General features: G+C 43.4%; 1 protein-coding gene across 1 annotated transcript in view; it reads left to right on the top strand.

Moving 5' to 3' along the window:
* The first annotated feature begins 2,295 nt into the window (after nt 1-2,295).
* Nucleotides 2,296-25,844, top strand: part of LOC133135152 (membrane-associated guanylate kinase, WW and PDZ domain-containing protein 2-like) — a 103,192-nt gene continuing 79,643 nt past the window's right edge. The window contains exon 1 of the mRNA XM_061251946.1: nt 2,296-2,802. Coding sequence (XP_061107930.1) covers nt 2,505-2,802 — 298 coding nt within the window. The 5' untranslated portion in view covers nt 2,296-2,504. The remainder of the gene's footprint in view (nt 2,803-25,844) is intronic.

Below are 25,844 nucleotides of genomic sequence, written 5' to 3'. Positions count from 1 at the left end.
ATTAAAGTAGGGCTCTCATGTTCCACTATTTCACTGGCATGCACGCTGATACTTTTTGACAAAATTACCCATAAGCACAGCATGTATCTGTACTTAAGGAACACAGCCTTCATAACCAAACCATGAAACAACAACTCTTCCCCTGATGCCATTTTAATATTCCCAAAAAAACACTTTCTCTGGGTTTCATATCCCGTGCTTAATATCAAACTCCAATAAGACTGCAGGACTGTACGCTTTCAGTATTTACTGCAAAGAAAATAAACTACCAACAATAATGAACCTGGCAGAACTTCCCTTATGCCATCGCTGACTCACTCATTTGAACCAGTCGTTGTGATTTACTGCAGCGATACAATCTTTTGATTCATATGATAATATTGCTCCACCCCCAATGGGATTCATGAAATCGAATTGTCCAATCATTAACAGACAGTGCAAAGGGGTGGGTTGTGTTCCGGGCTGCCAGGCAGAAATAACTGCGTGGAATGAGCTTGCGTCTGACCCAGCTCCGGCACCACTGTAAGGGTCCCATCATTACCCCTGGCACCGGCCACCAAAAGGTAATCCCATAATCCAGCCTGAAACCAGGATTACTGTCTATCCAATTTGCTGTAATATTTAATCCCAAATCTACACTGCGATATCCTGCTTTAATCTGCATTATTAAATTACTGCTCATCTCAGATCGGTTTACTTGATATTAAGAGTCGATGGTGGAATATGGAGACCCACAAACGTGCAGATCCATGCCCTCCCAGATTTAGTTCACCTGGACTCACCTGGATTTTTGGGTAGGATTGTCGCATTTTGCGCCATAACTTAATTATGATAACATAATTTCTGAGTGGTGGCACAGATTCTTTAGATGCACCAGATAGTAAGTGCTTCATTCTTAATATTGAAGATTCTGTCTCTGAATACAAACATTAGAATTTGAGAGAATCTCTTTAGCCCGTAACCAAGTACCATACAGTGAATGATCTGTACTGCAGTCCTGCTATGGGCTGAATATGAAGCAAGTCTGTAGAGTCTGTGGAGTGAAGCCACTTCCTGTGAAAAGTGTGTGTCACAGTTCCAATCCTAGCACATAACAGCCCACTCACACATCTTTAACCTTCCAATAGTCTGGCTCAATATACAAACCTAAAACCTCCTGGGAACTGAGTGGGCCAGTTTCCCACACACCCACTGCTGGGTCATTATTAGGACATGCCCAAAACTGACTCAATATTAGTGCATAATATAACATTACAGTAGACTACTGGATCATTATTAGGGCATGCCTTCTTCTGGGTCATTATTAGGGCATGCTCCCTGCTGGGTCATAATTAGCACACACCCACTGCTGGGTTATTATTAGAACATGCCCAAAGCTGGGTCAATATTAGTACACACTGTAATATTACTGTAGCTTGCTGGATCATTACTAGGGCATGCATTCTGCTGGGTTATTATTAGAACATGCCCAAAGCTGAGTCAATATTAGTACAGGCTGTATTGTTACTGTAGCTTGCTGGGTCATTATTAGGACATGCCTATAGCTGGTCACACCCACTGCTGGGTCATTATTACAATATGAGAAATGTTTTTCTCAAAAATAGTCCCTCATTAATCCATATTTGCTTAATGCTAGTCATATAACTACAGAAAAAGTACTACTTTATTGCAACACAAACATGTGAAACATAAACAATCAAAACACCTTGGAACCATATTTCATATAATAACCCAAAAACTGTTGAGGGTTTCTGATTAAATTAACTTCAAAAAACAAAGGAGACAATTAATTCTGGTGCAATAAATTCTTGACTCCATAATTATAATCTATTTCTGCCATGCCAAATTTACAAAAAGACATATAGAAGAATTAATGTAGCACATTTATTAAAGGTACTTATTAGGTAAATGACGGGTAACATTTTTAAAATAATTCTATGGGAGGGGTGATGCGCATAAATAGCTACACACGAATAATAATGTAGGCTATTTTTTCCTCTTTGACGGGAAGCGTAGAAGCCAGATTAATTACATAGGCTATATAATTGGTTTCCACTCTCGGTTTTTCGAGGCGTGATGTAGCAGGAAGCTCGACAGAGGTAAACTCGAAGATGGTTCGTCTGGCTGACGTTCCTCTGTGCGTTTTCCGCGGCGCATGCAGTGTCGGGCTGGTTGCCGTGGGTTACTCTTCCCGCCGCTCAGCCTTTTTTCCTCCGCTGTTTTCCCTGTGCGGTGAGATTCAGAGCCCTGTTCTCCCCTCCTCCAGACATCACATCCGGGTCACTTCCCTGCAACTGCAAGAGAATCTGCTCCTCCACCGTTACAGGGAAACGCAGCCGTAGCCAGCTGCTGTGTGCGATAGCTGGCATGGATATTAACACTGGCATCCAGCGTTTTTAAAAACGTCAAGCATCTATTCAGAGGGCAAGCGATACCCGGAGCGAGGGGAAGGCTAAGAACTTATTGCATGGGCGCCCTCATGTAATATTCATCTTTTTCCAGCAATGTCCAAAACCTTGAAAAAGAAAAACCACTGGACCAACAAAGTCCACGAGACCGTCCTTTGCAGGAATAAAGAAGGCGAGCTCGGGTTCGAGCTGAAGGGAGGCGCCGAGAACGGCCAGTTCCCGCATCTCGGAGAGGTGAAGCAGGGCAAAGTGGCCTGTCAGAGCGGCAAGCTGTCCCAGGACGAGCTGCTTCTGGAGGTCAATGACACGCCGGTGGCCGGACTAACCATTCGGGATGTGCTCGCCGTCATTAAACACTGCAAGGACCCTGTCCGCCTCAAGTGTGTCAAACAAGGTGAGCGAGCGAGCAGCGTAAACACGGCTGCTACAGGGGATCTGCCAGTGTGCCTGCGCGACCCCGCCGTGCCAAGTAGCCTATCATTCATGACACGTAGTACCATTGTTTTGTTTTTCCCCGAAAAAACTCTCCCGAGTCAAGAATCCAAAATGCTGCGTAGCGTTATGGATATGATAAACTTTGCCTATTGTCTACCGCTCATTGTTGTTATCAAGGGGCGTAGTGCTGCGGAGCGGCGTTGGGGTGTCCCTCTTGCCGCTTCATCATTCGACGTTTAAACTCGATTGTAAAGTTGTTCATTGTTGCCAAGTAGCGGGATCGATGCCCTGTGCAAAAGGGGGTGTGTTCAGTTTGTGTGGTGTAATCCGATCCCGACGGGAAATCTCCGAGGAATTCCTGTTTCCAACGTTTTGTTTTGCGTTGTTGTAAATCGCACTGTCTGTGATGTGTGCGTACCTCCGTCCTGATGTGTGTTTTATTTCGTTAACTGTCATAAAACGGAAAAGTATCGGACTCTCTAGCAAGTGTGCTATTGCTTGACACGTTTGCTCGTGGGTGTGGCATTTTATTTAATTTGTTTATTTGGACAAGTTTTGTGTGGATTTGGTTCACTCCGTTTTAAAATAGTAGCGCTGCTGGCTAGCTGCGTGATTCTTTGACTCGGGCCTAAAACGACTGCCCTTTTTACTTAACAGCCATAGTGTGTAGGGTACTGTTTTAACTGGCCATTAACCAAGAGCATTTCACATGTCATGCGTTTATATAGCAGGCTGGATACGGTTATTTAGGCTGCCAAAGGAATTCAGAGGAGGAACAGTAATGTGATGTAGCCTACCCTGTGCACAAAAGCAGTGTCTCAACTGGCGGCTGCAGTTCCCACTCCGCACTGTTGCCCGAACGGGGAAACATCATCTGGCAGCGTTTTGCAAAGCACTTGAGACAAACGTGTTTAAAATAGACACCTTTCTGATGATAAAATTCCAAATGCGGTTATTATAACATTTTGAGAAGTTTCCGGGGATTAAGATTATGGGTGACATATTTCAATTTACATTATTGATAGTTAATGTTTTCAGAGGTCTAATGATTATGGGCTGTGACTCAGTTTTTGTGGGTTTAATTCCCAGTTGGACTGTTGCAGTCTTACCAGTGAGATGAGTGATTAACCTGAATTGTGTCATTAAATATCTATCTGTGTGATAGATTGTATGTAAAGAATGTAATCTGGTTATGGGCTCAGGATAAGAGTATCTGCTAAATGTGAATGGAAATATCAGATAAGCACCATTTCCAGTACAGTAGAATACAGTGTGGTGATGAGTTTATGGGTGTTGAGTGCAGTACAGGGTGGGGATGAGTTTATGGGTGTTGAGTGCAGTACAGTGTGGGGATGACTTTATGGGTGTTGAGTGCAGTACAGGGTGGGGATGAGTTTATGGGTGTTCAGTGCAGTACAGTGTGGGGATGAGTTTATGGGTGTTGAGTGCAGCAGAGCACAGCGTGGGGATGAGTTTATGGGTGTTGAGTGCAGCAGAGCACAGCGTGGGGATGAGTTTATGGGTGTTGAGTGCAGCAGAGCACAGCGTGGGGATGAGTTTATGGGTGTTGAGTGCAGTAGAGCACAGTGTGGGGATGAGTTTATAGGTGTTGTGTGCAGTTGAGTGCAGTGTGGGGATGAGTTTATGGGTGTTGTGTGCAGTTGAGTGCAGTGTGGGGATGAGTTTATTGGTGTTGAGTGCAGCAGAGTGCAGTGTAGATGAGTTTGGATGTTGACTGCAGTATAGTGCGTGGATGAGTTTAGGGTGTTGGTGTGGAGCGTTTATGCAGAGGCTGTGAGATGTAGGCGCGTGTTTGGGCTGTGGGTCCGTGCTGACTGGCACTGATCCATGACATGGATGTTTGCAGTCCAGCCAGGGTTGTCATGGTGACCCACTTCTGTCAGTTTCTTTGCGCAAGAATAATATTATTGGGACACAGGCACACACATGCAGACATGCATACACATGTGCACACACATTTCACAAGCATACACACATGCACCCACACACATACATACAAGCAAACATACACAGTTTTGATTAAACTGGAGGATGAAGAACTCCGCTTTAACAGTCTGGCAGTTTCTGTAGCTGGACTGAAGGCGCTGTGCTACTATTCAGGGAGAGGCTCTCGGATGCATGGTATTATGTGCATTATGGAAAGCAGGGGCACTGGGATGTGTGATACTATGTGTATTATGGCGGGGGTGAGGGCACTGGGATATGTGGCTCTATGTGCATTATGGCAGGGGTGGGGGCACTGAGCTGTGTGGTACCATGTGCATTGTGAGAAGGAAGGACACTGGGGCGTGTGGTACTATATGCATTAAGGTGGGAGGGGTACTGAGATGTGTGATACTATCTGCATTATGGGAAGGAAACCCCCTGGATTGTGTGGAGCTACGTGCATTATGGGAAGGAGGGGCACTGGAATGTGTGGTACTATGTGCATTGTGAGAAGGAAGGACACTGGGGCGTGTGGTACTATGTGCATTAAGGTGGGAGGGGTACTGAGATGTGTGATACTATCTGCATTATGGGAAGGAAACCCCCTGGATTGTGTGGAGCTACGTGCATTATGGGAAGGAGGGGCACTGGAATGTGTGGTACTATGTGCATTAAGCAGGGAAGGGCACTAGGGTGTGTGGTACTATGTGCATTTTGTATGTGTAGTGCGTTTCTCAGTATGAGAGGAGTTACAGTCTGGAGGACAGCGGAATGTTCCACAGAGTCACAGAACAGAGAATAAACAGGAACTGCGGAGTTTCACCCAAATCACGTCACTCTCTCTCATGGGACAATATACCTGACCACAGTTGTGCTCTGATTGGACAATATACATACCCATTGCAGTTCTCTGCTTGGAAAATATCTATTCTTATTTGAGTTCGCTGATTGGATATAGGTTCTGCCACTCATTATAACTTGTGTCTTTCATGCAGTTTTAAAAAAACATTCATCTAAAGCAGCATTTACATGAAACAACGTAATGCTGATATAATATAATATAAATTAGGTTATTTAAGGTAAGGCTCTTGCTGTGATTGGGTGTTGTTCATTTTCAGTTGGGTTGTCTGGAGATGGTAGGAAGGTGTGAGTTTTATTGACTTTTTCTTTCTATTGATTATTTATAGTTTTCTGGAAGAAACAAAAATATTTTACCATGATGTGTCCTAGACCCGTCGTCTCAGTGCAGATATCCTGAGACTAGGCAAGTGCCGGCAGGGGTTTAGTTACAGGAACAGAACAAAGTTATTTGAATTTAGCACACAGTGACATTTTGTAAATAATGTATCTTCACGTCACGATAGGAGAGAGCTGGCGTTGTGTTGGAAAGAGATATGTAATCATTCTGTCTGTCTCGCAGCTGAAAAATACAACCGTTGCTGTATCAGTCTTGGGAAGTTGCTGTGCAGTTGAGAAGCATATCATGTCACCCCTGGGTATTTACCAGTATTAAAGAAGATGAACCATGTTTCCAGTTTGGGTACCTCGGTGTTACACTCTCACTGTCATATAAATGTTGACTTTTCTAAGGCTGTGTCTGTTTCTATGAGTCCTCTCTGTTTTGTTATCTTTACACAAACGGCTGAAACCTCTGTTGAGCTGCTGTTTCATTAAAATGCACAGAGTAAAAATGCTCTCCAACTGCAAAGCCACAGGCACAATTTTTTCCTCTATTGAGAGAAAAAATGGAATTAATATTTTTATTCTGATTAATGGTTAATTAGTCTATATTATAGAAACATTAAGCTTCTATAATATAAGTCATATGAGGACATCACTCCTCATCATTCCTCATATCCACAGCAAATTTGAGTTATGATAACCAGCCTATAGCCACTGCACAGAATAATGCTAACCAGCCTATAGCCACTGTACAGAATAATGCTAACCAGCCTATAGCCACTGCACAGAATAATGCTAACCAGCCTATAGCCACTGTACAGAATAATGCTAACCAGCCTATAGCCACTGTACAGAATAATGCTAACTAGCCTATAGACACTGTACAGAATAATGCTAACCAGCCTATAGCCACTGCACAGAATAATGCTAACCAGCCTATAGCCACTGTACAGAATAATGCTAACCAGCCTATAGCCACAGCACAGAATAATGCTAACCAGCCTATAGCCACAACGCTGATTAATGCTAACCAGCCCATAGCTACAACGCAGACTATTGCTAACCAGCCCTTAGCCATATCGCAGAATAATGCTAACCAGCCCATAGCTATATCGCAGAATAATGCTAACCAGCCTATAGCCATATCGCAGACTAATGCTACCAGCCCATAGCCATATCGCAGAATAATGCTAACCAGCCTATAGCCATATCGCAGAATAATGCTAACCAGCCCATAGCCATATTGCAGAATAATGCAAACCAGCCCATAGCCATATCACAGAATAATGCTAACCAGCTCATAGCCATATCGTAGAATAATGCTAACCAGCCCATAGCCATAGCACAGAATAATACTAATGAATCAAAAGGTTGCTGAGTCTAGTTTTTTGTTGAAATAATAAGAGGTCAGTTGAGGAGAGTGGTGTATTGTCGGAGTGTGCGTTCTCTTGCCCTTCATTATGCAGACTCAGTCTGTTGGCCCTCAGTGATTCACTGCGTGAATAAACTCACTTTCTTAGCCGGGAGGCAGTGCCTGCATCTGCCAGGCCACACGAGGGGTGTCTTTAAACTCGGACTCTTTGCGGCCTCTCAACCCCCCCTCTTATCTGCAGTATAATAGAATCAAATGGAATATCCTAGAGCAGAAGGTAAGAGAATGGAGCAGAGTATAATAGAGTGGTGCTTATTGATCCACAGGGGGAGTAGGGCTGTTGCTTGCAGCAGGTTTGCAGTTAAGAGGCATACGTGATGGTTATCGCCAGAGCCACCGATCAACGCAAAAAGGGTACGCACCACAAATGGCAAGTTCAAGCGTGCACTCCTGTATCCCACAAGGCACTGTATGGCACTGTGCATGGCTGGAGGATCTGCGGCCAGGGTGCAGTCAGGGTTTGTATGTGACTCAAAGGAGAACCTTACATTTGTGAAGTGTGAATTTGTGTACCACAGTGGACTATCTGCCCAAAGCAGAGTATCTGTAGCATAGTGCTAACCTCTCCAGAGCATGGTCCCAGTAGCATAGTGCTAACCTGTCCAGTGCAGGATCTCTGTACTACAGCATTACCTGTCCAGTGCAGGGTCTCTGTACTGCAGAGCTAACCTGCTCAGAGCAGGGTCCCAGTAGCATAGTGCTCACCTGCTGAGAGCACGGTCCCTGTAGCATAGCGCTAACCCATCCGGTGCAGGATCTCTGTACTACAATGCTAACCTGACCAGATAAGGGTATCTGTACTAATAGCTGCTAAACACAGACTGCAACAGCAGCACCAATGAGTGGTCTCAGCTGTTCTTATTGTACGCGGAAATGAAAGCGCAGGTAGTAAAGCTTGATTTGTGCTTTTATTATTCCATTCATTCATATTTTATTTTGATTTAGAGTGGCAAAATAATTGTAATAAGCCAATTGAATATTATAATCATTCATATCATAAAAAAAATGCAACAAGATTCAACTTTAATAAAATGGGTGATGAATTGGACGTACAGGTCATACTAGCTTAGACCTTTCTTTCTATGGCTGACCTATCTTTACATTACATTTACATTCATTGCTTTAAATACCGACTTCAGAAAGGGCACATCTTCAAAGACTGAGACGATTTCTTTGGTGAGGCTCACGAGCGGGTTCCAACCACAGATCGTATAAAAACACCTTCTATTTGAGTGCCCATACATTTTCTATCTTCCCAGACTTAAGTCTTCCCAAACCCTGGCAGTCCACTGCTTACGCTATTTTACAGATGCAGAACCTAGGATGCCGCACCACATTTTACACCGTTTGTTTTTATTCCAGTCCTATGTGGCGCATATGTAGTTTATGAAGCCTATATGCACGCACTGAGCACTTTATTAGGAACCTGTACACCTACTTATTCATGCGACTATCTAACCAGCCAATCATGTGGCAACAGTGCAATGCATAAAAGTATGCAGATACGGGTCAGGAGCTTCAGTTAATGTTCACATCAACCATCAGAATGGGGAAAAATGTCATCTAAGTGACTTGGAATGATTGACTGTGGAATGATTATTGGTGCCAGACAGGGTGGTTTGCGTATCACAGAGACTGCCCCTGTGATTTTCATGCACAACAGTCTCTAGAGTTTCCTGAGAATTCAGCAAAAAACAAAAAACAAAAAACAGCCAGTGAGCGGCAGTTCTGCATGCAAAAAAGTTAATGGTAGGGGCCAAAGCTGACAGGAAGATGACAGTAATGCAAATAACCACACATTAATACTGCAGCAGAAGACCAATAAGTAAAATAATAAGTCTAATAAATATGTAATAAAGTGCTCACTGAGTGTATATAAACAAAAGTAGCAAAAGTAGTATAGCTATGCATTTAATGGTGGATTGTGCAAATAAGGGGCGGAGATATTATAAGTGTGGCTGATAATGTATTTTAATCTACTGAAATTCACTCAATTAACGAGGGTTGATTAGTGCACAGAATTTATCTGTCTCTAAATAGCAGGCGTAAACCGAGGCGTAAGCAAGACAGAAACACAGGCTCTGAATCTTGAAACAACTTTCAACAAAAATCACACTATTTCAACACCAAGAAATCATCAAACAGATTATTAATATTAAATATGAATTAATGATTGCAGCCAAGCAATAATTATGGCTGGGTGTTGGTCACATAAAATATTTAGAAAATAATTTAAGATGTTTGAAGTTTAAAAAAATTGTGTAGACTGAATGCATTTAACTGCTGCTTTTAATAACTTTTGTCCATTGCGGAAAAATATACTTTTTGCTTTTAACAGAACATTGTTAGAAACAGAGCACGCTTAACTGGCGTTGCTAAAATAATAAAAACAGGGTTTGTTTGTATTAGTTATCCTCAAAAACTAAACTAAACACGTGTTTTAACTGCGCTGTTTATGATCTCTTTCGCAAAATGCGGTTCGTAGGCAGTCCCATTAGCTGATTGCTTAAAGAGCTGTAGCCTTCGTAAAATACGATGCTAATATCAGGCAGACTGCATTTTGGCCGCATTTGCACTGCGAATTTCATGTATGTAAATCTGGCCCTATGTTTAGATGTTAGTTTGGCACAACTCTTTGTGTTTCTCCACCAGGACAATCAGCATAATTTCCTCATCAATTTTTTAACAGAATAAACACCAAACAATAACAGCAAGTTCAAGTTTACACCTGCAAACATCATGGCATGATGTTAGCAAACTAACTAGCTCAGTAACATAGATACAGATACAGTTCATAAAAATACATTTTAAAAAAGCTGAAGGAAGGAAATTGTTTGCCTCCTGTCTAATGTCAAACAATTTTCTTTTTACCAGTTGCATAGTGCGTGGAATTGAGAAGGAGTTTACAACAGCTAGGCTATATCTTGCCAGACTTTAGTCTTCCCCAGCTCTGACAATTCAGTGCATACGCTACGGAATAAAATTTGTTTTTGGCCTGGAGTTCCATTAACAGAACTTCAATCTCTGCTTCAGAGAAGCTTTTTTCTCTTGTCTTTTTTCGGCTATCTTTTTAAATAGCCAAAATTCCAAGCTCCTTATTTTTGTGGGGTCAATTTATGGTAATCACATATTTTGTGAGCGCACTTTTTGTGTCTACGCGTGTTTGATAAATCCGCCAGACTTTGTTAGTTCAGTTCCGATCATACATAAATTTGCACACGGATTTCTGAAAATACTGATAAATGAGGCCCATTGTGTGTACGTGTTACAGGGTGTGTGTGTGTGTGTGTGTGTGTGTGTGTATGTAGGTATTTGCTCAGTCAGTACTCTTAGGCATTTAGTGCTTGTCTTGTGCACAGTGACAGCTCTGAAATCACTATTCATCTGCATGCTCAGTGTTAAAGGTCCCCTGTTACACGCTTTGCAGCATATATTGATTTTTGGTTCTCTGGGTGCGGGACTGCAGGTCCAGAAGGCCAGCCTTCCAGGGGCATTCCCTGTGTCCAAGCACTGGGGTCCCTTCAGCTAGCCTCAGAGTGGCCAGCCCCTCTGTGTGTGTATGTGTGTGTGCGTGTGTCTGTGTTTTATAGCATCCCTTCAGCTAACTTCAGACAGGCCTGCCCACTGTGTGTGCAAACACTATGTGTCTGTGTGCATGTGTGTGTGAGTATGATTGTGTGCTTCATAGTATCTTTTCAGCTAGCCTCAGACGGGCCTGCCAAATGTGCGTGTGCAAACACTGTGTGTGTGTCTCTGTGTGTGAGAATGTGCGTGTGAGTGTGTGAGTGTGTGTTTTATAGTATCCCTTCAGCTAGCCTCAGACTGGCCAGCCCAGTGTGTCTGAGTGTGCGTGTGAGCGTGCATGTGAGTGTGCGTGTGAGTGTGTGTTTCATAGTATCCCTTCAGCTAGCCTTAGACTGGCCAGCCCAGTGTGTGTGTGTGTGTGAGTGTGAATGTGAGTGTGTGTTTCATAGTATCCCTTCAGCTAGCCTTAGACTGGCCAGCCCAGTGTGTGTGTGTGAGTGTGAATGTGAGTGTGTGTTTCATAGTATCCCTTCAGCTAGCCTTAGACTGGCCAGCCCAGTGTGTGTGTGAGTGTGAATGTGAGTGTGTGTTTTATAGTATCCCTTCAGCTAGCCTTAGACTGGCCAGCCCAGTGTGCGTGTGTAAACACTCTGGGTCGTAACCATGGCAGCTGCACAGACACTGAGACACTCAGAGATTCCTGTGCTCCCCAAGCCATGCTGCCATGGCTCTCCCCCCTCCCCATTACAGTACCCAGTCAGAGTCCACTGTGACCTGTTGCCTGTGACATCATGTCACATCATGTTTCTTTAATGCAATATGTATTCACAAAAACATTACTGCATTCAAATATTTTCTATTTTTCTCCACTGTTTTTCTTCAGTTTTTCCTTTTGTGTCTATACATATTTGAACACACTTTTTAATATCTGTGTGGCCCAGGGTCTGGTCTGATTTATTGGATTTAGCGAATCTTGCTGCAGTGGCTTCATTAGTTTTCTGTTGAAATGTTTTTGTCTTACTGGATTCAGGGGATACTCAGTAATGTTATGAGATATGAATGATGATGAGATATGATAACATCTCTGTACTGGCTGGATGTTGCTGTGTGAGTGTGTGACTGGCTGCTTCTATAAATTTCACAATTCACAGCCAAATGTATGCAGTCATGCATCAGCCAAACACACCTCACTTTACACCACAGCAGGATATCATTGAGATAAATAAATAAGCACAGGACATCATTGAGATAAATAAGAACTAGAGACTGTTTCTGCTTACCGGTTCCATGAATTCCTATGGGAGCCAGTTCATGGAGGTTGCCATGTTTGACTGTAGGGCTTTTGGCACCAGATGTGCATGCGCTCTCAACGCACTGGGTCCCTAAATGCGAAGGGATGAATGGAAATGAAAAATAATCTCATATCTTCTTCTGTGCGGCTCAGAAAATAATGGTCCCTGGAGTGCAATTAGTTTGGTGTAAAGGAATTTTACGATGTAAAAGTACGGTCCAAAATAGTAGCCTATAATATGGGCAGGGTAAATTTATAGTTTTGAATAGGTTTCAATGGGATCATTGCATTTTGGCACTAGATGCTTACTAAATTGCAGTTCCTCCAATAACCATGTTGTATCCTCTCAATACATTTGAGCTTTGTACATACATTCAGTGAGTACTTAGGTATTAGGTATTAGATTAGGTATAGATTAATTTCTTAGACGTTTCTGCCGCTGTAGCCTATCCACTTTTGGCACGTTGTGTGTTCAGAGATGCTCTTCTGTATACCACTGTTGTAATGTGTGTAATTTTATTTGCGTTATTCTCACCTTCCTGACAGCTTTGACCAGTCTGGCCCTTCTCCTCTGACCTCTCTCATTAACAACACGTTTTTGCCTATGGAAATGCTGCTCACTGGATGTTTTTTGTTTCTCGCACCATTCTCTGCAAACTCTGGAGACTGCTGTGCTTGGAAATCCCGGGAGATCAGCAGTTTCTATGATATTCAAACCACCCTGTCTGGCACCAACAACCATTCAAGAGTCAAAGTCACTTAGATCACATTTCTCCCCCATTCTGACTTTTGGTCTGAAAATGAGCTCAACCTCTTGACCATGTCTGCATGCTTTTATGGATTTAGTTGCTGCCACATGATTGGCTGATTAAATATTTGCATTAACAAGCTGGTGTACAGGTCTGCCTAAAAAAGTGCTCACTGAGTGTATGTCACTCCTCCATGATTTGCCACACTGTTTGTTCTAAAGTCCACTCTGTGGTTGCTTTCACAACCTTACATTAAAGCACATCTTGGCTTTAGTTTAGGTTGACTGTTGGTTTCAATTGAAATGAGGCAAATGTAGAACCTTGTCATCTAGTTATACATGTAAACACATTCTTTTGCACGATGTAACTGTTAAGCAATTTCTTTAGTTTTGCCCATCCCTTATCTGGACAGGAACGGTGAGTGTTGTCATGGCAGCCTTGAGATTTCATCTGTTTGTGACGTGAACTACTGTGGCTGACTGTGACAGAACATACCAAACAGCCAATCAGGGAAGAGCATTTCCTGTTGTTGAAAGTGTTGCGCTTCCCTCTGATTGCAGTACGCTGTAAGGCTCTTTTAGATGGTGATTAGCACTGGGAGGGATATAATCACCCGTCTCTTCGCATCCCTGAGCTGCATATCTGCCTTTGAAAATGGCTGCCCACTGCAGGGCTCCTTCCTCGCAGTAAAGCCTGCTGTGGACCGGAGGATCAAACGCGATTATTCTCCAGAGATGCAGCTCGTCCCGTGTGTTTGATGTGCTTCCTGCTTGGGAAACGGGCGTGTCCTTGGCTGGCGGGATCCGCTGGAATCACGCGCTCGCAGCGGAGGAACTGGCCTGCTGTAGACACGCGCCTCTCTCGCCCTCTCTTTCAGTTTGTATCTCTCCCTCTCTCTCTCAGGGGGCACTCATTGTGTGTGTCTGTGTGTGAGATTGTCTGTGCTGTATACGTATATGTGTGTACTGTGTGTGATTGTGTGTGGACAGTGCGGCCCGTAAGTATTTGAACCGTAGTACAATTTTTGTTGTTCTGGCTCTGGACTCCAGCAGATTTGAAATGGAACTGTGAAAATGAAGATAAAGTGCAGACTGTCAGCTTTAATTTAATTTAATTCATATCCAGTGATCCATGTAGGAAATACAGCCACCTTTTTCCATAGTTCTCCCACTTTAGGGGACTAAAAGTTATTAGACAAATTATCTTCACTTAGATCTTAGATACGGTCATCATATTTCATACTTGGTTGCAAATACACTACAAAGTCCACTACAGTGGTCTTCCATGGTCTACCAGGTAATTGCTATTGCTGAGCTCACTAGTTTATTCCTTAATCTTAACAATGTACCAGACAGTTAATTTTGACACATGTCTTAGCTATATCTTTGATCAATTTATTCCTCCCCATAACGGCCTGCTTTACTGGCACTGAGACTTCTTTGGTCCTCGTGTTGAGAGACAAACAAATTCCACACTTAGAATCAGCTTGAGACCTTGTGTTAGCTTTCTTGTGCATAACTTTATGATGTAATAACCCACATATGGCCAAGAAAAAGCTGAGCAGGCAAATTGTCCAATTACTTTTCGGCCCCTAAAATGGGGGTCTATGTATAAAAAGGGCTGCAATTCCTTCATGGTTCGCCTGATATGGTCATATATACCTGCAAATTACAGTCTGCACATTATTTATATTCTTTATTTGAATTTAAATAATGGAGTACTGAAAAATGTTCCACTGTCCAAATGTGTATGGTCTGTACTGTATACACACAATATACTGTGTGTGTGTGTGTGTGTGTGTGTGTACAGTGTGCTGTGAGATTTCTTAGAGTAGAGATGGTTCCAGCTGAGTCTGTTAGAGTTCGCATTGCAGTTTATCTCTCTACTCAGGAAACTCTCATGCCCTGCATTACTGACACTTGAATGAAACTCTCACGCCCTGCATTACAGATGGTCAAACACTCATGTCCTGCATTACAGACACTCAAACACTCACCCTCTGCATTACAGACACTCAAACACTCACACTCTGCATTACAGACACTCAAACACTCACACTCTGCATTACAGACACTCAAACTCTCATGCCCTGCATTACAGACACTCAAACTCTCATGCCCTGCATTACAGACACTCAAACACTCACGCTCTGCATTACAGACACTCAAACACTCACACTCTGCATTACAGACACTGAAACACTGACACCCTGCATTACAGACACTCAGATGAGATGCTCCTTCTCTGGCTGCTGTTGTTAAGTTGAGCTGCACGTCTCTCTGTATTGACTGAAATAGACTTATTACAGCTATTATGAGCCGAGTCTGTCTGTTTCTCTGCATCCTCACTAAGTTCCCCAGCGGGACTCATCTCATCTCTGCTGTTTGTTTCTGGGTAGAAAAACAATCCCGGACTGCGGATCGCTCTGCATGCATTACTGAACCACAGGCCTGAAAGGATGCACACTTATTCTAATGAGGTCTGAGGGCAAATAGACCTCCTTAAGACCTCTGGGTGTGTGTATGTGCACGGGTGTGTGTGTTTGTGTGTTAGTGCTCAGGTGTGTGTGGTTATGTGTGTGTGTTTGTGTGTGTGTGTGTGTGTGTGTGTGTGTGCGCATGTGTGTTTGCAGCACTATCAAACTACCCCTCTACCAAAACCGGGAGAACCCAAACAATCTAACATAGCTGAAAGAATTTTGCTAGGGTCAGAAGTCATTTGTGCAATATTAAACTCTGTATTTCATCCTCGCATTTCTTCAATTCCATTTTATTTTTGCATTTCGTAGAATTCATCGAGGACAGGGAGGCTCCACTGAATGTGGGGTGTGTACTTGTGTGTACTTGTGAAGTGGGGACTTGGAGTGTTTTCCAACAGGAAGTGATCCTCAATTCGGAAGTGATCATCAGTGTGTACCCACAGGATGTGATCCTCGGTATATACTTGGTATATATAGTGTAAAAAGCCGCTCCCTTTCTGTCCTTGGTAGCATTCAGATCATTGCGTCTGGTGTGAAACTGGGGTTTCATACAGAGCCGAAATGGGTGGTGGACTAAGCAGATGAGCGCTGTTTCATTGCAGGGGGAGAGAAGGAGGGGATGTTTTTACAGCTGGAAAATTTCACACTGTTGCAAAATTTCCCTGGCAGATATCGCTTTGTGGATTCCATGGAGGAATGCTGTGGATGAAAATGTGAAATTTCCCTTTTCAGAGATGAGACTCCTGGGTCCCACAGTGCCTCCCCTGGTCAGTCAGCCTTACTGCAGAAAAAAAAAAGTATGAAAGCCCCTTCAAGGTTTCCATCAGTCACGTGTTTTCAGGGAATTGTTTGCTTATCTTTTTCAAGATGACCTCCTCCTTTAATATGGGGCAGGAACAGAGAGACTTCGTACATTTAGATAAATTTGACCTCCTGGGCAGAGGAGGGCAGTACCTGATGGACAGGTATGTGGATACTGCAGAGCACAGTTTTTACATATTGTTAGAAGAAGAATGAAGAACGAACACTTTACAATAAGGTCACATGAATTAATTAGCATAAACTAATGTAGTTGTTAACATGAATGAATGATTTACAAATGCATTAAGCATAAAATTCACTTTTGATTAGTTAATGTATTTCTTAACTCCTAACTAATGTAGTTACATGAATATTTATAAACATACAGAATAAACATACCATTAGTTAAGCATTAACAGATGCGTCTGAGCTGGTCAAACCATGTCGAGAATGGGGCTAACTGGTCATCTAGCTACCGGCTGTTTCAAAACCTAGCTTGAGCTGTTTTTTCAGCAGGGTTAGCTGCTAGGCTACATGCTGCCCCAATGTTAATCTCCTTTCTTCCTGCCCTTTCCATGTTCATTGAATTAACACAATTAAATGGTGGCTCATTAAGTCTGGGGCTGTATGGTCGTTTCTGTGGGCTATAAGACTCCGGTCCATTCCAGAAAGAACAGCGAGGACTTCCTGCCTGATCTCTGCCAGGGGATCAATTTTCCTTGAAGTTAATAAAGGGAAGTGCCCAAGATTTAGCGGAATGTTCTCTTAGATTATGCAGCCGATTCGCTGATTTTCTGAAAGCGTTTCAGGAGCTCTGGTGGTCACGGGTGCAACTGTGGCTGTTGTATTTCACTTTAAATTGGGTCAAAACCAGTGTGTTGAACCGGTTCTTTCAGTCTGCGGCGCATAGCCAGAGTTTGATTTGAGTCGCATGATTTAGAACTGTACACAGAAGACTGAGTTTAAAAATCAGTGTGTTCTCATCTTCTGTATTTCCATCTCTTAAAATAACCTGCAAAGCGGAGATGTGATTGTAAAAAAAGTTCCGCTCTGTGGAGGGAGTATATTTCTCCTTGATTCACTGATTTTCTGGGCAAACACAGCCATGAAGGAGTGCTGTTGCCTGAATGTATGGAAGCCCAGCAGTAAGTAATTGCGTTGTATAAGCTGTCTGAGAGAAGGGGAGAGAGGGAGGAAGAGGAAGAGAGGGAGAGGGAGGGTTGTCCTACCCTGTTCTAAATTTCTCAATCCCTACATCTCTGGTAAGGGTGACCCTGAAAGGCAACCAGCATGGCAATGATATGAAAACTGCATCTCCATACTGCACCTATAGAACACTGCACACTGCACTCTCCACCCACAGAACATTGAACACTGCACCCTGCACCTATAGAACACTGCACACTGCACTCTCCACCTACAGAACACTGCACACTGCACATATAGAACACTGCACACTGCATCTACAGAACATGTCACACTGCACCTGTAGAACACTGCACACTGTATCTACAGAACACTGCACTCTCCACCTACAGAACACTGACCACTGCACCTATAGAACACTGCACACTGCATCTACAGAACACGTCACACCGCACCTATAGAACATGGCACACTGCGCTCTCCATCTACAGAACACTGCACACTGCATCTACAGAACAGTGTGCACTTCGTCTAGAGAACACTGCATCTAGAAAGACTGCACACTGTTTCTGGACTCCTGCAGGTAGTCTTGCTGTATGAGCTGCACCTGTGAACAGATGGTTCAATTACGCACTGAACCCAGCTGCTAACAAACAAGGTAGCAGCCCATTTAACACAAATGCATAAATAAATGTTAATGTGTTTCTTACAATATCCCTGTAGTGCATTATAGGCACAAAGACACACATACGCGCGCATACTTGTGCACACGCACACGTACACACACAGATAGGTTGTGAGCCTTTATTGATTTAGTGTCTACAACATTGCAGTCAGGTGATGAGTGAGAGTACAAAGCCTGGTCAGACCACCATCTCATAAAGCTGAATGTGACTGTTACTTACTGTGCAATCTTTCTCACCCACGCAAAAACGGAACGTTCCGGGCTCATTAATATTCACAGAGAAACGTGCATCTCTGGCGGGGGCTCTTCTGACACGCTGTGACAAACCGTTTATCTGAGAGTACTCAATGAGCTAACTATGTGTGTGTATGCCTGTATGTGTGTGTGTGTGTGTGTGTGTGTATGCGCCTGTATGTGTGTATGTGTTTGTGTGTGTGTGTGGGTGGAAATGTGTGTTTGTACATGTGTGTGTGTGTGTGTGTGTGGGTGGACATGTGTGCTTGTGCACGTGTGTTTGTGTGCGTCCTTATGTACAGTGAATCGGGAAAGTATTCACAGCGCTTCACTTTTTCCACTTTTTTGTTATGTTACAGCCTTATTCCAAATTTGATTAAATTCATTTTTTTCCTCCAAATTCTACACACAATACCCCATAATGACAACGTGAAAAAAGTTTTTTTGAGATTTTTGCAAATTTATTAAAAATAAAAAACTAAGAAATCACATGTACATAAGTATTCACAGCCTTTGCCATGAAGCTCAAAATTGAGCTCAGGTGCATCCTGTTTCCACTGATCAACCTTGAGATGTTTCTACAGCTTAATTAGAGTCCACCTGTGGTAAATTCAGTTGATTGGACATGATTTGGAAAGGCACACACCTGTCTATATAAGGTCCCGCAGTTGACAGTGCATGTTGGAGCACAAACCAAGCATGAAGTCAAAGGAATTGTCTATAGACCTCTGAGACAGGATTGTCTCAAGGCACAAATCTGGGAAAGGGTACAGAAAAATGTCTGCTGCTTTGAAGGGCCCAATGAGCACAGTGGCCTCCATCATCCGTAAATGGAAGAAGTTCAGAACCACCAGGACTCTTCCTAGAGCTGGCCTCCCGTCTAAACTGAGCAATCGGGGGAGAAGGGCCTTAGTCAGGGAGGTGACCAAGAACCCGATGGTCACTCTGTCAGAGCTCCAGCGTTCCTCTGTGGAAAGAGGAGAACCTTCCAGAAGGACAACCGTCTCTGCAGCAATCCACCAATCAGGCCTGTATGGTAGAGTGGCCAGACGGAAGCCACTCCTTAGTAAAAGGCACATGGCAGCCCGCCTGGAGTTTGCCAAAAGGCACCTGAAGGACTCTCAGACTATGAGAAAAAGAATTATCTGGTCTGATGAGACAAAGATTGAACTCTTTGGTGTGAATGCCAGGTGTCATGTTTGGAGGAAACCAGGCACCGCTCATCACCTGGCCAATACTATCCCTACAGTGAAGCATGGTGGTGGCAGCATCATGCTGTGGGGATGTTTTTCAGTGGCAGGAACTGGGAGACTAGTCAGGATTGAGGGAAAGATGAATGCAGCAATGTACAGAGACATCCTGGATGAAAACCTGCTCCAGAGCGCTCTTGATCTCAGACTGGGGCGACAGTTCATCTTTCAGCAGGACAATGACCCGAAGCACACAGCCAAGATATCAAAGGAATGTCTTCAGGACAACTCTGTGAATGTCCTTGAGTGGCCCAGCGAGAGCCCAGGCTTGAATCCGATTGAACATCTCTGGAGAGATCTGAAAATGGCTGTGCACCGACGCTCCCCATCCAACCTGATGGAGCTTGAGAGGTGCTGCAAAGAGGAATGGGCGAAACTGCCCAAAGATAGGTGTGCCAAGCTTGTGGCATCATATTCAAAAAGACTTGAGGCTGTGATTGCTGCCAAAGGTGCATCAACAAAGTATTGAGCAAAGGCTGTGAATACTTATGTACATTCTTAGTTTTTTATTTTGAATAAATTTGCAAAAATTTCAAAATAACTTCTTTCATGTCGTCATTATGGGGTGTTGTGTGTATAATTTTGAGGAAAAAAATGAATTTATTCCGTTTTGGAATAAGGCTGTAACATAACAAAATGTGGAAAAAGTGAAGCGCTGTGAATACTTTCCGGATGCACTGTATGTGTATATGTGTGTCTGTATGTGTGTGTGTGTGTGTGTGTGTGTGTGTGTGTGTGTGTGTGTGTGTGTGTGGAAACGCCGCTAACTTTAATAAACACAGTGTGCCGAGTTCCAGGGGTTATGTGGCTATTGGGGATTTGAGTGGGAAACAGTTTTCTCATGGCAGCCCTCACTCTGATGAGGAGCGCAAGTGTTCTCTGTCCCTGGTGTGCTCACACGGATACTGAGCTGTTTCATTGATTTACATCTGTAGCCTGCGGCTGCCTCTGGCATCAAAGCAAACCTGCTCAGAATCTGCTCTTACCTTCGGAAAGAAGTTAGTGATTTACTGTCCAAAGGGGGACAGTGTTACTCTCTCTAAAGGGTCACTGATTTACTATCTAAAGGGGGACAGCGTTACACTCTGTAAAGGGTTACTGATTTACTATCTAAAGGGGGACAGTGTTACACTCTCTAAAGGGTTACTGATTTACTATCTAAAGGGGGACAGTGTTACTCTCTCTAAAGGGTTACTGATTTACTATCTAAAGGGGGACAGTGTTACTCTCTCTAAAGGGTTACTGATTTACTATCTAAAGGGGGACAGTGTTACTCTCTCTAAAGGGTTACTGATTTACTATCTAAAGGGGGACAGTGTTAAATGTGCAATTATGCTTTTTGAAGGGTTATAGTAACACTGTCTAAATGGTTACAGATTTAGGTTTAGCTCTCTAAAGGGTTAGAGAATTACACTTTCTAAAGGGTTACAGAGTTACTGTGTTTTCAGTCTGCGTTTAAATATGCAGAGGGATTCTGCTGTTCTGACAGTGGTAGGCAGGTCATTCCACATACACTGAGGAACCAGAATAGAGAACAGGCGTGAATGTGCAGCTCGACCACTTGGTGCTTGTAATGAGGGGACCACGAGGCGACCAGAGCTGCCAGACTGGAGTGATCTTGCTGGGGTGTAGGGAGAAATTAGTGTCTGGATGTACAGTGAGGCAGTCCCCTTAGCAGCCTGGAATGCCAAATCGAGCACATGAAGTGGATGTGTGCAGCAATAGACAGCCAGTGGAGCATGATGTGTAAAGAGTTACACAGCTATGTTATCTAAAGAGTAACAGCTACATTTTCTAAAGGGTTAACGAGTTACTCTGTGTGAAGTGTTAGGCTGTCGAAGGTGTTGCTTCCTCTGAAGTGTTATGCCGTAAGTGTGTCTGTGTGTGTGTGTGTGTGAATGTACTCGCTGGTGACCTGAGTCACCTGTGTGTGGCACATCGTATTCTCCTGTAGTCTGTGGCGTCTCCATGGAAACAGACTGAGGGCAGTGGTCCCGGGGCTGCAGAGGGAGAGGTGCGTCGGTTTAATCAGCCTGTAATTAGGGCTAAACTGTGAGAAATTATTGTCTGTGTGGGGACCTGCAAGGGCTTCTCAGGGTCCCCTTATCCGCCCCTCACGGGATGCAGGGAGCCCTTAGTCCCATCTCCAAATACTCAACCAACCAACCCCCCATGGTTTGGATATCAGCTGTTTGATTTCATTCCAGTGCTGTCAGCTCAGGGGCTGTTTCATTGGCCAATTTCTGTGTTGTGTGATGTCATCTGGTGAATGAGGAAATGGCTGACTACCTGTGACTGACTGCTGCTTCAGTGATTTCTGCAGTTCTGTTTCATTCATGTAAAGTGTTACATTGCCACTACCGCCCTGTATGTGTGCTTGTCTGTGTATGTGCGTGTGTGTGTGTATGTGCATGTGTGTGCCTATGTGTGTGTTTGTCTGTGTGCGTCTGTGTGCTGGATGTTTGTGCGCTCACTGCTTTAATTTAAGTACTGGGAGCGCAGAGACGTTTTGTTCGGCAGCAGCTGCGACAGATTTAAAGCAAAACATTTCTATTCTGACTTCTTGTTCCAGTAAATGTTTAATGGTGCTGGATGCTGGCGGAGTGAGTTCATTATCGCTCCAGTCTTGCACCTGTCACATACACCGCAACGCTTCATTTAACTGCGCACACAGTACGGTGCTATATTTACCTGCGCAAGCACAGTACAGTGCTATATTTACCTGCAAGCTCATCGCACCGCTGTATTTACCTGAACACCCCCCACCGCTTTGCCTTTCTCACTCATGCAGTAATGCCCTACTGTAATATCGAGCTTGGTTGTAAGCTGGCTACATTGGTTGTAAGCTTGCTGAAGCTGGTTGTAAGCTGGTCTAGCTGGGTATGAGCTGGTCAACGAGCATGGCCAAGCTGATCATTAAGCTGGTATAGGTGGGTATGAGCTGATTAATCAGCTACCAGCTGTTTCAAAACATAGCTTGAGCTGGTCAAACGATGTCAAGCTGGGAGCTGGTCTGGACTGGTCAACCAGCTACCAGCTGTTTCAAAACCTAGCTTGAACTGTTTTTTTTTTTCAGCAGGATGCACACCTGTGTACCTGTATGTCTGTATACCTACAGTCTCATAAGAAAATATGACAGCGTATCATGAACATGTAAAGTCACCATGTAGACAGGGGGTAGTGTCACGCAACCATTTTTCACAAAATTCAGCATTTTCCTCATATCAACCATTTCCAAAAGTATCACTCACTTAGCTTCTGAGGAAATCCGCTCACTTGTAACAAATAGACCTGGGTGAAATACGTAACTGTTTTGGATTCAAATATTTTTCTGTGATCGATTGATCTTGCCTGGTGTGCTTGAGCCAACCAAGAGCACCCAGCAGGTGGGGCTTGCACTTTTTGAGAGTATTTCATAGGTTCCAATACACCAGGCAAGCTCAGTAAAGCATAGAAAAGTGTTTGAATGCAAAACAATTATGTTTTTGACCCAGGTCTGGAAGGTTGAAAAACTTTCCAGTGACTCCCCACCAGTCCTGCTTCCTCTCTGCGTGACAAGGCTGCACACCTTCCTGCATTATTAGATCCTCCGGGCTCTTTGGCTTTCCGCTCTCTGCTGCGCACCTGCTCACAGATCCGTCTTCTGCAGGAAGGAAATGAAGTCTCTCCCCAAACCCATAAATAATAAAGGGACATATTAATCAATATGTCAACTGCATAATTAATATGTCTTCAACTGCGCTTTGTTGATCTGCATAACTCGATTGAACGCTTAGAGAGCGTTGTCTTTCTCCTATGCGGTTGTGTAGTCATGAAGGTTATATTACGGGATATAAAGGTGAAGTGAGGTCGTATATGAATGTATGCTGGAATGATGGGAGGGCGGGAATGTACAGCTTCACTCTGGCAACATAATGTCAGGCTTCGTTGCTCTGAAGGCAGAATGCACTATAAATCACTGCATTTTTTATTTACAGTGTGTTCATTTACCGATTTGCTAATGTGATAATATTAGAACAGAGCTGGTTGGAAAAGGTGCTGTATGTACATATACATACATTCAGTGAGCACTTTATTAGGTAGACCTGTACACCAGCTTGTTAATACAAATATTTAATCAGCAATCCTGTGGCAGCAACTAAATGCATAAAAGCACACAGACGTGATCAAGAGGTTCAGCTGTTTTTCAGACCAAATGTCAGAATGGGGGAGAAATGTGATCTAAGTGACTTTGACTCTTGAATGGTTGTTGGTTCCAGACAGGGTGGTTTGACTATCTCAGAAACTGCTGATCTCCTGGGATTTCCATGCACAGCAGTCTCTAGAGTTTACAGAGAATGGTGTGAAAAACAAAAAACATCCAGTGAGCAGCATTTCTATAGGCAAAAACATGTTGTTAATGAGAGAGGTCAGAGGAGAAGGGCCAGACTGGTTGAAGCTGTCAGTAACGCAAATAACCAGCATTACAACAGTGGACAGTGGTATGCAGAAGAGCATCTCTGAGCACACAATGGTTCAAACCTCAAGTAGGTAGGCTAAAGCAGCCAAAGACATTAAAAGTCTAAAAAATGAGTCAAATAAAGTGCTCACTGAGTGTGCATCAGTGACGTGCGGTGAGGTCGGTGACTGGGTAGGCAAGGGATATTCTTAAACAAAATTCTCAAAGATATTAGGCCTAGTTAGACTTTTTAAATTAGGGGCGCAAGAGGTAGTCTACAAATGCGTTTTCATATGACAACCATCCATTCAAAGTGTCATTCAAAGCACTGCGCAGAATCACACAAAGCTTTCCAAAAATCCACCAACACAATGTAGTGGGCGGGACCGAGGAGGTCTGCCACTACGGGGCTCATTCTAGATAGGCCGTGGCAGAAACGACTAGCTGGGGTCCTGCGTGGTGTTCAGGAAGAGCTGTGTATCCATGTGCTGAGGCATCCAAGCCCAGGTACGCTTGCTTCTAAAGCAGCTATTTTAAACTTAGGAATCTTTATCTGATAAAGTAAACCTAAAACAGATCAGTTGTGGTGGCCACTCACCCGCAGGACATTTAAATCTAGATAATTCACGGCGATCTCGCCCATGTTTGGATTATCAGTATTCTCTCCCTGTTTGTAGAGTCCATTACCCAGGCACCCAAGAAGGTGAAGACGTATGCGGATATGCCACCAGTTTGTGACGCAAAGAAGAGTTTTATGGAGTTTTACGCAAGCGAGTCTCCGTCTCGCCTTTGCATAACAATAGCTCCGTTTGTTTGTATTTTTAGATAGCCACGGTTGGCACAACCGGGCGAGCGACGCCAGTCGCGGTTTGTTTCTAGCTTGATTCTTGTTTCTTTTCTCTTTTGTTCCTTTCATTAATTTGTCTTTTACACTGGTTACATCATGCTGTTTAACTGTAAAACCACTTCTCCGTGATAAGCCTGACGAGTTAATAGTTGCCAACCTATGGAAAGCCGTTGGGGCCAAAACCGTCTGGGAAAATACGCCCTATAGGCAAAATAGACCACGTAAAAAATAAATGCGTTCAAAATACCCGCGTTAACACGGAAGTAATGGCCGCGTTTAGACGGCCAAAATGAACGCCTACTTACACAGCCAATAATACTGCAGCATTTGGGCATATATTTGCATATTACGTTAGCACGGGACAGTTTGGGAATTGATGTTCTGGAAGAAGTTTTAACTTTCATTAGGGGCATTCCTGAATCTGCATGAGTGCAGTTAGCAAGCCTAGTTAATGGCCTCTCTCCTTACACCTTTATTCAACATTTGTATTAAAATATTGTGTAATTCAGCTGAAGATTTCTTGTTATTTTTCTAATTGAATAGTCGTGTTGTCCTGACTTCTAACTTGATTGTTAGTGGTGAACCTTGAAGTCAAGGCTGTCACCTTTGAGATACTATACACTACACACCAGTCAGATCTTGGTCTTTGTATGTAGCATAATAAGCAGTAAAGCCATATAAGTCAGTGCATGTGTTTGGCTGAAAACAAGGTACAGGGTTCCCGCGGATCCTTAAAAGGCATTGAATTAATCTAAAGGCTTTAATTGGTATTAAAATGTCTTACAATCTTTCAAGTCTTAAAAATGTTAAAGACATGGGAAGTAGGATTGTGTGAATAGTTTTTTCTGACATTGCAAATTAAAATGTCATTGGTAACATCTATTTTTTAAATTTACCGTATGCCTCTCGCATTAACGTCACGCAGATCAGGATAGCGGAACCAACAACACATTGTTTCCGGCCGGGAAACTCTGCGTTCATTACGTGCGTACTTG

The sequence above is a fragment of the Conger conger genome, chromosome 8, assembly GCF_963514075.1.
Source record: "Conger conger chromosome 8, fConCon1.1, whole genome shotgun sequence".
In the NCBI taxonomy this organism is placed as follows: Eukaryota; Metazoa; Chordata; class Actinopteri; order Anguilliformes; family Congridae; genus Conger; species Conger conger.
The sequence above is the reverse complement of the archived record's forward strand: the minus strand, read 5'-3'. Positions and strand labels throughout refer to the sequence as shown.